A 12,987-nucleotide genomic window follows, 5' to 3' on the forward strand; every position below is an offset into this window, starting at 1 on the left:
GTCATGTGACGATCTAAGCGTGTTTACGAGGCTTAACTTTGAGAGATATTCACTTGTACTTTTAAACTGACTGCATTATAGCTATGCACTTTATATGTGATGGAACATGTCACAGCTTATGAAATTCATATGATTTAATGAGACATAGTATATTATAGGGTTTGTGCAGCATATTTTTTTTGCACTTTTACTGTTTACTTGTGGGAACACAGTGTAAGGTTGCAGCAACTCTCCATAGTACAGTATTATATGTTTATTGTTTTTTTTCATCTTCATTGCCTCACTTTATCCTATTATATTTATGTACTTTATCTTACTTGGATCATTTATTTGTATAAAAAAGGTAGCACAGAGGTACACATTCATCTTTATCAATATTCAAATAAAAGGTTTTTGAATTGGAGTTGAGACCATTTGTTTAATTTCTATGCTCGTAACCTAACAGTCAGTTGGGAACAGGCAAATGATTGGGATTAAATATTGTGCAGGAGTGATGCATTCTGATAGTGCTGCCTGATTGGCTGCACTGCTTGTGCAATAAAGTGAATTTGTATTTATCATCAGTCAATTCCACAGTCTAAAGCAATTCTTAGGTTTGAAACATTCGGCGCCTTACTGCATTAAAACAAATAATTCTGAATCTTTACGTTATATACGAATGACTAATCTCCCAAATTATGAGTCAATATAGCCAACCTTCCGAAATAACAAAAGAATAACAGAACTTCCGAAAATACAAATCGATTTGGAACACTGAATATATACTCTTTGGAAATAATGAATTGTTCATTATTTACTTACCAAATGAAACAAACTAAACAAACATTTCTGTCGTGCCCATGTCTACAAATCACAACTGTACTCAGCAATCAGAAATCATTACTTCCCAATTTTTTTAAATCCTAAACCTTGACACCTTTTGGTCCATCCAAAACTATTATTTCAGTTTTGGAAAGGTTCTAATGCTGCATACACACGACCAAACTTTCCATCAGAATAAACTCTGATGGTCTTTCCGACAGAGTTCCGACCGAACGGACTTGCCTACACACGATCATACCAAAGTCTGTTTGTTTCGATCATGATGATGTACAACGGGACCAGAAAAGAAAGTTCAATAGCTGTAGCCAATAGCTGCCCTTGCATCGTATTTGGTCTGTTGGACTAGCATACAGACGAACAGTTTTCCCAATAGGAATCGATTCTGTTGGAAAGATTTCAAACATGTTCAATTTCTAGGTCTGTCAGACTTTTTGAAAAAAAATAAAAGTCAGCTGAAGCCCACAGAAAGTTTGGTCGTGTGTACGTGGCATAAGAGATGGTGTCTACCATCTGTTAAAGGTAAAATCTCTGCACCGGATTTCTCATTTCCACCTACCCAGAAAGACCAAACCTTTAAGCCCCACCTTCTGCCCAATCTATGGTCCAAATCTGATCTCACCAGTTTCTGAAATAACAACTGTCCCCCTAAATGGGAATTTCCTCTTTTAAGAATCCTCTTCTCTAATATTGGAAGTTTCGTTTATTTCTATTTCTTTTGTTGGGGGGGGGGGGGGGGGATGTAGTATTGGCAGGTATAGGTACCTGCTCTGGATTCCGCTGGAATCATCTAGACAATTCCCCTCCCCTCCTGCAACTTCTTCAGACATGTCACAGGTCCCAAGAGGCTGTGGGACCATTCACAAACCTCAGCGTAAACATGCTGACACCGAGGACCTGAAGACCGGTGAAGAATCGGCTCGGGTGAGGACAGGGCTGGATCCCTTGACAGGTAAGTGTCCTTATATTAAAAGTCGGTAGTTACAGTATTTGTAGCTGCTGACTTTTATTTATGTATTTTTCAAGAGACTAAAGAACCTCTTTAGGGCCCAAAATTTGGGGCACTTTCATTAAAACAAGGGCTGTTAGGAGACAGTTTTTACCAAATAATTAATGGAGTTTAAATGTCATGATCATCACAGCCGGCAAATGAATTCTGGTTTAGATGAACAACCGCAACTATACTTTGCTTGCTTATTAGCACTACCAGGATTTCACTTTGTCAATCACTGGAGGAAACGAACTGTGCAATACACATTATCTTTCAGAACATGTACAGTACATATACTGTACCTATGATGGGTTTCATTTATATCTGTTGAGTCCCAGATAGCAGCATAGTCTAGAATCAGGCACAGCTGGAGCTATGTGCATAAGTTTAGTTGCTTCTTGATGAACTTTGCAATCAGTTTCTGTGGTCGCCTCTGGTACTCGGCTAGAACAGCATGACTCTCCGTGATCTGATCTCCTTGTAGTCTGTCAAGTAGAGTCACGCAGACCACTGCAGCTGAAAGAGAGGAGATAAAGCACTGTGAATGCTTCAAATGCATATTCTGAGCAAATTCCTTTTTAACAGTAATCTGTTACGAATGCCATGCTATCCAAGCCTAAAAAGGAAACACTTTTTCAGTTAAAGCAACAATATCTTGTGGATGAATCTTTTAAAAAAGGTATTTTATTTACATAGCGCCAACAATTTATGCAGCGCATTATATATATTGTACAATCTAAGGCCCGAAAATAAAACTGATACATGCACATATACTAGGGCCAATTTGGACAGGAGGCAATTAACCTACCAGCATGTTTTTGGAGTGGAAGAGGAAATCGGAGTACCCAGAGGAAATCCCCACAGGCACAGAAAATATGCAAATGCCAGGCAGGTAGTGCCCTGGTTGAGATTCCAACCCCAGCTGCTAGTGATGCCAAGTAGAAATGCTAACCACTTAGCCACTGTGCTTCCCTGATAAAACATAATGTATTTTCGTTGGGCACATGCAGTATATTACGACAGTATCTACATTGAAGGCATTTTTGAGTGAGCTTTTATATGTTTAAATGTCTTCTCTTTCATAATGTTATTTTATTAAAGCAGAGGTTTAGTGAATTTAACCACTTAATAACCGGCCTATAGCCAAATGACGGCTACAGGCCGGTTTGTTATCTGTGGGAGGCCGTCATATGACGTCCTCCCGGAGAATCGTTCGTGCGCGCCCCCTCGGGCGCGCACACCGGAACATCCGTGCTCGCCGGGTTCACGGGACCCGGCGCAACACGGATCGCGGTAAAGGACCAATAGCAGCGGTCCTTTACCACGTGATCGCTCCGTCCAATGACGGAGCGATCACAAAATGTAAACAAAAAACGTCATGGGGTCATGAAAAGTTCATCTCTCTCCTCTCCTCACACCGATGCAGCGTGAGAGGAGAGCTACATAGTGAACCGTGAGTGTGAAAAACAGTGCCCAGCAGTGCCCCAGCAGTGCCCAGCAGTGCTACAACAGTGCCCAGCAGTGCCACAACAGTGATCAGCAGTGCCACAACAGTGCCATCTGTCACCTCTGTGCCATCTGTCACCTCTGTGCCACACCTGTGCCACCCCTGTGCCACCCCTGTGCCACCAGATCCACACCAGTGCCACTACAGTGCACACCAGTGCCACCTGTGCCCATCAGTGCCACCTGTGCCCATCAGTGCCACATCAGTGCCGCCTGTGCCCCACCAGTGCCCCACCAGTGCCGCCTGTGCCCCACCAGTGCCGCCTGTGCCCCACCAGTGCCGCCTGTGCCCGCCAGTGCCGCCTGTGCCCACCAGTGCCCGCCAGTGCCATCTGTGTGCTAGTCAGTGCCACCAGAGCCACACCAGTGCAACCAAAGCCACTATAGTGACATCAGTGCCGCCTGTGCCCACCAGTGCCATCTGTGTGCCCACCAGTGCCATCTGTGTGCCCACCAGTGCCATCTGTGTGCTAATCAGTGCCACCAGAGCCACACCAGTGCAACCAAAGCCACTATAGTGCCCAGTGCCGTCTGTATCCACCAGTGCCGCCTGTGTCCACCAGTGCCACCTGTGCCCACCAGTGCAGCCTCACCAGCCACCAGTATGGCAAAAAAATATTTTACTAGCGAGGAGGCCTACCAGCTTCTAAGTATAACCGATGAGAGCAGCGCGGAGCTCTCTGATTCTCTGTCCGATTCGGATTCTGCCTATGAACCCGTTACAAGCAGCGGGTCTGATACTGAATCAGAAGAGGAATATGTGCCCGTGAAAAGAATGCGTTCTGGCGTGGAGCAGCAGCCTACTACCAGCAGCGCAGAGCCGTCCACCTCGAGAGCAGTGCCGTCCACCTCGAGAGCAGTGCCGTCCACCCCGAGAGCAGTGCCGTCCACCCCGAGAGCAGTGCCGTCCACCCCGAGAGCAGTCCCGAGAGCAGTGCCGTCCACCTCGAATAGGGGCCATGCCAGCCTTCCCTATGCCCTTCAACACCCCCTGTGGCTGCCCTCTAATTCCGGAGAAGCAAATATCCCCCCCCTTCACCGCCCAGCCAGGTGTCCAGGTGAACACCGATGATTTTTCAATGCTAGATTTTTTTCATTTGGCTTTCACCGAAGACTTACTATCATCCATTGTGGCCCAGTGCAACCTCTACGCACAGCAGCACATAGTAAGCAACCCTGGCTCTAGTTATGCCCGTCCCTTTCAGTGGAGAGAACTAACTGTAGAGGAATTAAAAATTTTCTTAGGCCTAACATTTTCTATGGGACTTTCAAAAAAAAAAAACAATTGTACTCCTATTGGTCTACCAAACCTGTCCACCACATGCCACTCTTCTCATCCCTTATGCCAAGATCGCGATACGTAAGGATTATGCGGTTCCTCCACTAAAATGACAACACCCAGTGCCTTCCCCGAAATGACCCAGCTTTTGACAAACTATTTAAAATTCGGCCACTCCTAAATTATTTCTCTGAAAAATTTCCCCAATTATATACCCCCGAACAGAATATTTCCGTGGATGAGTCCCTTGTAAAATTCTCAGGCAGGCTTGGCATCAAACAGTTTATCCCCAGCAAAAGGGCCCGATATGGGGTTAAAATGTACAAACTTTGTGACCGAGCCACGGGATACATCTACTCCTTCCTTGTGTACGAAGGGAAGGACTCCCAACTGCACCCCCTGAATGCCCAGAGTACATTGGAGCCAGCGGAAGAGTGGTCTGGCATCTTGTCTATCCACTCCTTGGAAAGGGATACCATCTTTATGTGGATAATTTTTATACGAGCTTGCCCCTCTTCCGCAATCTTCACCGGAGAGACACCCCAGCATGTGGTACAGTGAGAGCCAATAGAAAAGGCTTCCCGCAAAAACTCGTCAATGAAAAGCTACAACGAGGGGAGACGGCATCTTTGCGGAACCAGGAGCTATTGGCTGTCAAGTGGAGGGACAAACGAAACGTCCACATGCTGACGACAATACATAATGACACCTACATAGAAGTCTCCAGAAGAAACGGCCCAATCCAGAAACCAGCCTGCATCTATGATTACAATTTGTTTATGGGAGGAGTGGACTTTAACGATCAGATGATTGAACCATACCTTCCCACAAGAAAATCCCGCCACTGGTATAAAAAAGTGTCCATTTATCTTTTCAGTTTGGCCATGTATAACACTTATGTCCTTTACCAAAAATCTACAGAGAACCCCGTATCCTATTTGTACTACCAAGAAGAAGTTATTTCCGCCCTTTTGTACCCTGAAGGCCCACCAGAAACTATTCGCTCTGATTGTGTGAGCAGACTCCACGAACGCCACTTTCCTGACAAAATCCCCCCCAGTGAAACAGGCTGCAGACGTCAGAAAAAATGCTGGGTGTGCTCCAGAAGAGGAATTAGAAGAGACACCACATTTTATTGTCCCGATTGTCCTTCCCAACCAGGCCTCTGTATAGGTGAATGCTTCTGCCGTTACCATACTTCTCTACATTATTAGGGAAGTATGGTAAACGTAATTCTCATTTCCTGTCATTTTCCTCCACACCCCTTATGCCACTGCACTGAACTGTACATACCTCTGCCTTCTCCGACACCGACCCTGGCCTGTTATACGACCAAGCTTTTGCCTAACGCTAAACATACCTTTGCCTTCTCTGGAACTGACCCTGGCCTGTTATACGACCAAGCTTTTGCCTAACGCTAAACATACCTCTGCCTTCTCCGGAACTGACCCTGGCCTGTTATACGACCACGCTTCTGCCTAACGCTAAACTGTACCTGCCTCTGCCTTCTCTGGAACTGACCATGGACTGTTTGACCACGTTTTTTGCCTGCCTCTTGGATTGATCTTTTACCCTGCTATGCTAGTGGGAACAAAAGGGGTCTCACATATGTGAGGGGCTCCAGAATAGTTTTTCTGGATGAAGAAAACTAATTTTTTAGTTTTCTTATTCCCGAATTAGGGACTGGAGACTCAGAGGCTTCAAAGAGATTTGGGCGGGAGAAGCCTCTACCCCTTTCCCCATTATTTCATAGCCTGCTACTTGGACCATGTTCCTGCTTACTACCAGGATGGACAATATTCCTGCCTGCTGCCTGGACAATTCCATTCACTGTCGCTAACCACGTCCCTGCCTGCTGCCTGGATCAGGGCTCTCCTGCGGACAATTGGACTACTAAAACCACAGGTAATTTTTTGTTTACCCCTTACTTGGTATGTATGTGCTATGTTAGAAATATGAAGGGCCTTCAAAAATGTGATAGATTGTAAGGAAATTGGATGCGCAAGTTATGTTCCTAGAACACCTGATGATGCTTCTAAGATGTTGGGCCTCTATGTGGCCAGGCTGTGTAAAAGTCTCACACATGTGGTATCGCCATACTCAGGAGGAGTAGCAGAATATATTTTGGGGTGTCATTTTTGCTATGTACATGCTATGTGTTGGAAATATCTTATAAATGGACAACTTTTTGTAAAAAAAATGCATTTTCATTTTTTTTCCACATTTTCCAAAAACTTTGGGAAAAAAATTAACCATTCAAAGGACCCATTATGCCTCATAGATTATACGTTGGGGTGTTTGCATTCCAAAATGGGGTCACTTTGTGGGCGTTTCCATTGTCCTGGTGCTCCAGGGCCTTCAAAAGTGTAATAGGTGGTTGAGAGATTAGATGGGTAATTTATGCTCCTAGAACGCCTGAAGTTGCTACTTCAATGTTGGGCCTGTGTATGTGGCCAGGCTGTGTAAAAGTCTCACACATGTGGTATCGCCATACTCAGGAGGAGTAGCAGAATATATTTTGGGGTGTCATTTTTTCTATGTACATGCTATGTGTTGGAAATATCTTATAAATGGACAACTTTTTGTAAAAAAAATGCATTTTCATTTTTTTCCCACATTTTCCAAAAACTTTGGGAAAAAAATGAACCATTCAAAGGACTCATTATGCCTCAAAGATTATACGTTGGGGTGTTTGCTTTCCAAAATGGGGTCACTTTCTGGGCGTTTCCATTGTCCTGGTGCTCCAGGGCCTTCAAAAGTGCAATAGGTGGTTGAGAGATTAGATGGGTAATTTATGCTCCTAGAACGCCTGAAGTTGCTACTTCAATGTTGGGCCTGTGTATGTGGCCAGGCTGTGTAAAAGTCTCACACATGTGGTATCGCCATACTCAGGAGGAGTAGCAGAATATATTTTGGGGTGTCATTTTTGCTATGTACATGCTATGTGTTGGAAATATCTTATAAATGGACAACTTTTTGTAAAAAAAATGCATTTTCATTTTTTCCCACATTTTCCAAAAACTTTGGGAAAAAAATGAACCATTCAAAGGACTCATTATGCCTCATAGATTATACGTTGGGGTGTTTGCTTTCCAAAATGGGGTCACTTTGTGGGCGTTTCCATTGTCCTGGTGCTCCAGGGCCTTCAAAAGTGTAATAGGTGGTTGAGAGATTAGATGGGTAATTTATGCTCCTCGAACGCCTGAAGTTGCTACTTCAATGTTGGGTGTGTGTATGTGGCCAGGCTGTGTAAAAGTCTCACACATGTGGTATTGCCGTACTCAGGAGGAGCAGCAGAATTTATTTTGGGGTTTCATTTGTTGAGTGTACATGCTGTGTGAGAGAAATAACCTGTTATAATGACAATTTGGTGTGAAAAAAAATTAAATTTAATTTTGCAAAGAATTGTGGGAAAAAATGACAAGTTCAAAAAACTAACGGTGCCATGTACTAAATACCTTGGAATGTCTACTTTCCAAAATGGGGTCATTTGGGGGGTTTTTGTACTTTACTGGCTTGTTAGGGTCTCAAGAAATGAGATAAGCTGTCAGTACATCAGGTGTGATCAAATTGATACATTTTCAGCGATTGGCACCATAGCTTGTACACCCTATAACTTTCACAGAGAATAAAAAATTTCCACTAATTTGGATTATTTTTACTAAAGATATTTAGCAGTATACATTTTTGGCCAAAATTATGAAGAAAAATTACTTATTTACAAAAAAATTAATAGAAATGAAGAAAAAAGCATTTTTTTTACAAAATTTTCGGTATTTTTTCATTTATAGCACAAAAAATAAAAAACCCAGAGGCGATCAAATACCACCAAAAGAAAGCTCTATTTGTGTGAAAAAAAGGACGAAAATTTCATATGGGTACAGTGTTGCATGACTGAGTAACTGTCATTCAAATTGTGAGAGCACTGAAAGCTGAAAATTGGTCTGGTTATTAAGGGTGTTTAAGTGCCCAGTTGTCAAGTGGTTAAAAAAAAAAAAAAAAACACAACCTGAGGAATGATACTTCCCATGAATGAAGAGTGTCCTGTCTGCTGGTGGTTGCTTTGTTTGGTTGAAATCCTCAGTCCTCTGCCCTCGGGTACCTCCCACTGCAGTGATCTTCTGGTGCTGCAGGAGTTACAAGCGACTGCACCTCTGAAAGGCACTCGTCAAATGCTGACTATTCCCACCTTTTCTGCCACTGTGCTCCATTCAGAGATGCTGTACAATCGGTTCCCACAATGCAAAGCATTCAATAATTGCAGAAGGTGGACCTTTCATTCATCTACCTGCCCTCTATTCATAGTGGTGGATTTACTAATGACAAATAGACTGTGCACTTTACAAGTGCAGTGGTCCTCATTTTCTCTAGAGCTTAGTAAATGTGGTAAAGCTCTGCTGATTTCAATCTTCCAATCATATGCAAGCGAAAATTATTTTTTACATTTTTCCTTGTACCTGATTGGAAATTCTTTACCACATTACATTTACTAAGGAAAATGAATGCACCTGCACAGTCTATTTGCCTTTAATAAATTAACCCCATAAAGCGCTTCTCATCGGAGGAATCAATAGCACAGCTTCTGTGAATGGAGCACTTGGGTGGAAACACAGGGGGTCCCTTAGTTACAAACATCGCCTACTTACAGACGGAGGGAGACAACAGGAAGTGAGAGGAAATCTACCCCTAGGAGGGGAAATTTACTCCTACACATGGCCGGAATTTCCAATGGAAACAGTCCGATGAGAGCTTTTCAGATTTTCAACAGTGTGTAGGCCCATCAGTCTTTTTTTTTTTTGAACATGGGCACAGGCAGCAAAACAAATGTTATGGGGGTGATAACCCTTTCCTATGCTATCCAAAAACACATTTTTTGGCTGGAGCTACACTTAAAAAATGTACCTGTTCCGACAAACAAATTCAACTTAAGAACAAACCTACAGTACCTATCTTGTTTGTAACCTGGGGACCGCCTGTAGTCGGCACGTGACAGGTGCCTGTCAGGCAATCCTAATGCTCATATTATACTCCCCACTGCACCAGAAGATCACCACTGTGATGGTACTGATGACTGAGGATTGTAGCCGCCAGCACATGGGAAACTCTTCATTTATGGTAAGTTCCGCCCCCAGTTCTGTTTTTTCTTAAATCACTAAACTTCAGTTTCAAAGTGTATAAATGATTATAATTTAAATTGACAATGTAATGGTCAATAAAGGATTCTGGACTCTTGAGGGAATAGCTTGGCGCTTTGTGGAGAGTGGTCAGAATCAAACTTTTAGTCTTTATGTACATTGTCAGCTTCTAAAAACTTGAGAAGAATCAAGTTTAAGATAGGAATGGCGCAATTTTGCAGCGCTTGGAATTTGCCCCCGCAGCTGGTGGTCATAATAGTCATGTGTACATGAAGCCTTATGCCCTGTACACATGGTCGGACATTCCGACGACAAAATTCGTCAGATTTTTTCCAACAGATTTTGGCCCAAACTTGTCTTGAATACACACGGTCGCACAAAGCTATCAGAAAATCTGGTCGTTTAGAACGCGGTGACGTAAAACACGTATGACGGGACTATAAAGAGGTCAATAGCTTTCGTCTTGTAATTTATTCTGAGCATGCGTGGCACATTGTTCGTCTGAATTGTCTAGACACAATCGGAATTTAAACGATCGGATTTTGTTGTTGGAAAATTTTAGATCTAGCTCTCAAACTTTATGTGTCGGAAATTCAGATGGAAAAAGTCAGATGGAGCCCACAACCATCAGATTTTCTGACAACATGATCCGATCGCACATTTTTAGGGCATTAGACATTCTTTCTCAAAAATCTGTGTCCTGCACCTCACTTCCGTCTTTCTGTGGGCTGAGGTTTTCATTGTGGTCCCTCAGTGGGGAAAATGAACCTTACTATTTGCTTTGGGTAGCGTTGCCACTGGGGTATAGAAAGTGAGTGGCAATCCACACTTTTTCAGACATAGGAGGTGAAGAGATATTTTCCAGTGGGGATAATTGTTCAGCAAACAATTGTCAAAACTGGAATTCCCCCTCATTTTTGGGAGATTTGAACTTGCTTTCTATTCCTGGTTCTAGGAAAAGGATCTAATTCTTCACTTGGGGAGGAATGAGGGACAGTTGGGAGCTATGATTTTGCTACTGGTTGGCTTAAGCATTCTTCTAAAACAAAACTCCTTTGCACTTGGAACCTGTGCATAACCAGATTAACCACAAGGCAACCTAGACAGCTTGGGACCCAGTGGGTGTCCAGGGGCCCAGCTACAACCATTATTCTCCTGCAGTAAAGAGGGATAGCACAATTTCTAAAAGCTGTGCACCTGCCTGCCACTTCACCAGGGAGGATGCATTTGATGTCTGATGTGACTATGACACTACAGACAGTGCAGATGGGGCAGCTTCTTTGTGCCCCTTTCAAGCCCCATCAATCTCAGATTAAAGAGTCATACACACGGGCGGTATTGGCCGGTGTGATAAAAACCGGCTGACATGTGGCCTGGGTGTCTGGCAGCCAATCCATCTCCTAAAGGGCATGACCAAAAAAAGGTCAGCTAATAAGCATCCAATCAGCATTCTCAGTCAATGGCTGAGAGCGCTGACCGATGTGTTCCGGCAGGGTGTTCTGTCAGAACACAAGAGCTCAGCGGGGAGATAGCTGTACTAACATTGGGTAGTTAGTACAGCATCTCCTCCTGAGATCTTCAGTTTTTTTGTTTAGCCTGCTGGGGTGGGGGGAGGCAGACAAAGCTGCTCCCTTGCCTAGGTCCCCATTCCGACCCAATAAATCTGTGAATCTGTGTTTTGAGCCTGAAACTTAAAAATACCATATAACCAATTAAATCAAAACTGCTCAGTTTGTTTTACTTAATTACACAAAATAAGAGAATAGCACCTTGGTAGACTCTATTATAATTTTTAATCAGATTTAATAAATACCTTTAAGCCCACACAAATGACACATTGCGGCAAAGACTGAAGATTCCATCTCGATGTTTCTGACGCCGGCACTATATGCCTTCTGCAGATACTCGCATTTTTCTTCTTTAGAAAATGAACACAGTGCTCCATCCAATCTCCCCTGACCTTAGAAATAAATTACTTTTACTGTTTGTGTACATATTTCATTTCTTCAAACAAATACACAATTATCTTACATTATGTGAGTAATTTTTGCTCAGCAAGAGATATTTTCCACTCTTACATGATACATAACATAATAAAAAGGTGTACTTTCATACAGGGAGCATTTTCACGGACTGTAATTATGCATAGATCACTCTACTAAATTAAAAAGGCTTCAAATTATATACACATACACACACACATACATGTATATACACACTGAGCAAATTTATAAATGCAACACTTTTTTGTTTGCCCCTATTTATTACCAGCTGAACGCAAAGATCTACGACTTTTTGTATACAAAAGGCCTATTTCTCTCAAATATTCTTCACAAATCTGTCTAACTCTGTGTTAGTGAGTACTTCTCCTTTGCCGAGTTAATCTATCCACCTCACAGGTGTGGCATATCAAAATGCTGATTATTGCACAGGTGTGCCTTAGGCTGGCCACAATAAAAGGCCACTCTAAAATGTGCAGTCTTACTGTATTGGGGGGGTTCTGGGTGGGGGGGTCTGAAAACCAGTCAGTATCTGGCATGACCACCATTTGCCTGCAGCACATCTTCATATAGAGTTCATCAGGTTGTCGATTGTGGCCTTTGGAATGTTGGTCCATTCCTCTCTAATGACTGTGCGAAGTTGCTGGATATTGGCAGGAACTGGAACACACTGTCGTATACGCCGATCCAGAGCATCCCAAACATTCTAAATGGGTGACATGTCTGGTGAGTATGCTGGCCATGCAAGAACTGGGATGTTTTCAGCTTCCAGGAATTGTGTACAGATCCTTGCAACAAGGGGCCGTGCATTATCATGCTGCAACATGAGGTGATGATCGTGGATGAATGGCACCACAATGGGCCTCAGGATCTCATCACAGTATCTCTGTGCATTCAAAATGCCATCAATAAAATGCACCTGTGTTCGTTGTCCATAGCATACACCTGCCCATACCATGACCCCACCGCCACCATGGGCCACTCGACATCAGCAAACCACTCACCCACAGGACACCATACATGCTATGTGCCATCTGCCCTGTACAGTGAAAACCGGGATTCATCCATGAAGAGAACACCTCCCCGAAGTGCCAGACGCCATCAAATGTGAGCATTTGCCCACTCAAGTCCGCTACGATGACGAACTGCAGTCAGGTCGAGACCCCAATGAGGACAACGAGAATGCAGATAAGCTTTCTGACAGTCTGTGCAGAAATTCTTTGGTTATGCAAACCGATTGTTGTCGCAGCTTTCCAG

At 43.4% G+C, this 12,987-nt stretch overlaps 1 protein-coding gene across 1 annotated transcript in view; it reads right to left on the reverse strand.

Moving 5' to 3' along the window:
* Nucleotides 1-1,547: 1,547 nt before the first annotated feature.
* The window catches only part of UPP2 (uridine phosphorylase 2), a 42,269-nt gene continuing 30,829 nt past the window's right edge, over nt 1,548-12,987 (reverse strand). Inside the window, exons 6-7 of the mRNA XM_077447651.1 lie at nt 11,544-11,690; nt 1,548-2,326 (exon numbers count right to left, since the gene is read on the reverse strand). Of these exons, the coding sequence (XP_077303777.1) occupies nt 2,184-2,326; nt 11,544-11,690 (290 nt within the window). The 3' untranslated portion in view covers nt 1,548-2,183. The remainder of the gene's footprint in view (nt 2,327-11,543; nt 11,691-12,987) is intronic.

Source organism: Lithobates pipiens, unplaced genomic scaffold (assembly GCF_037356315.1).
Source record: "Lithobates pipiens isolate NorthernLeopardFrog02 unplaced genomic scaffold, aLitPip1_a1.2 Scaffold_22, whole genome shotgun sequence".
In the NCBI taxonomy this organism is placed as follows: domain Eukaryota; kingdom Metazoa; phylum Chordata; class Amphibia; order Anura; family Ranidae; genus Lithobates; species Lithobates pipiens.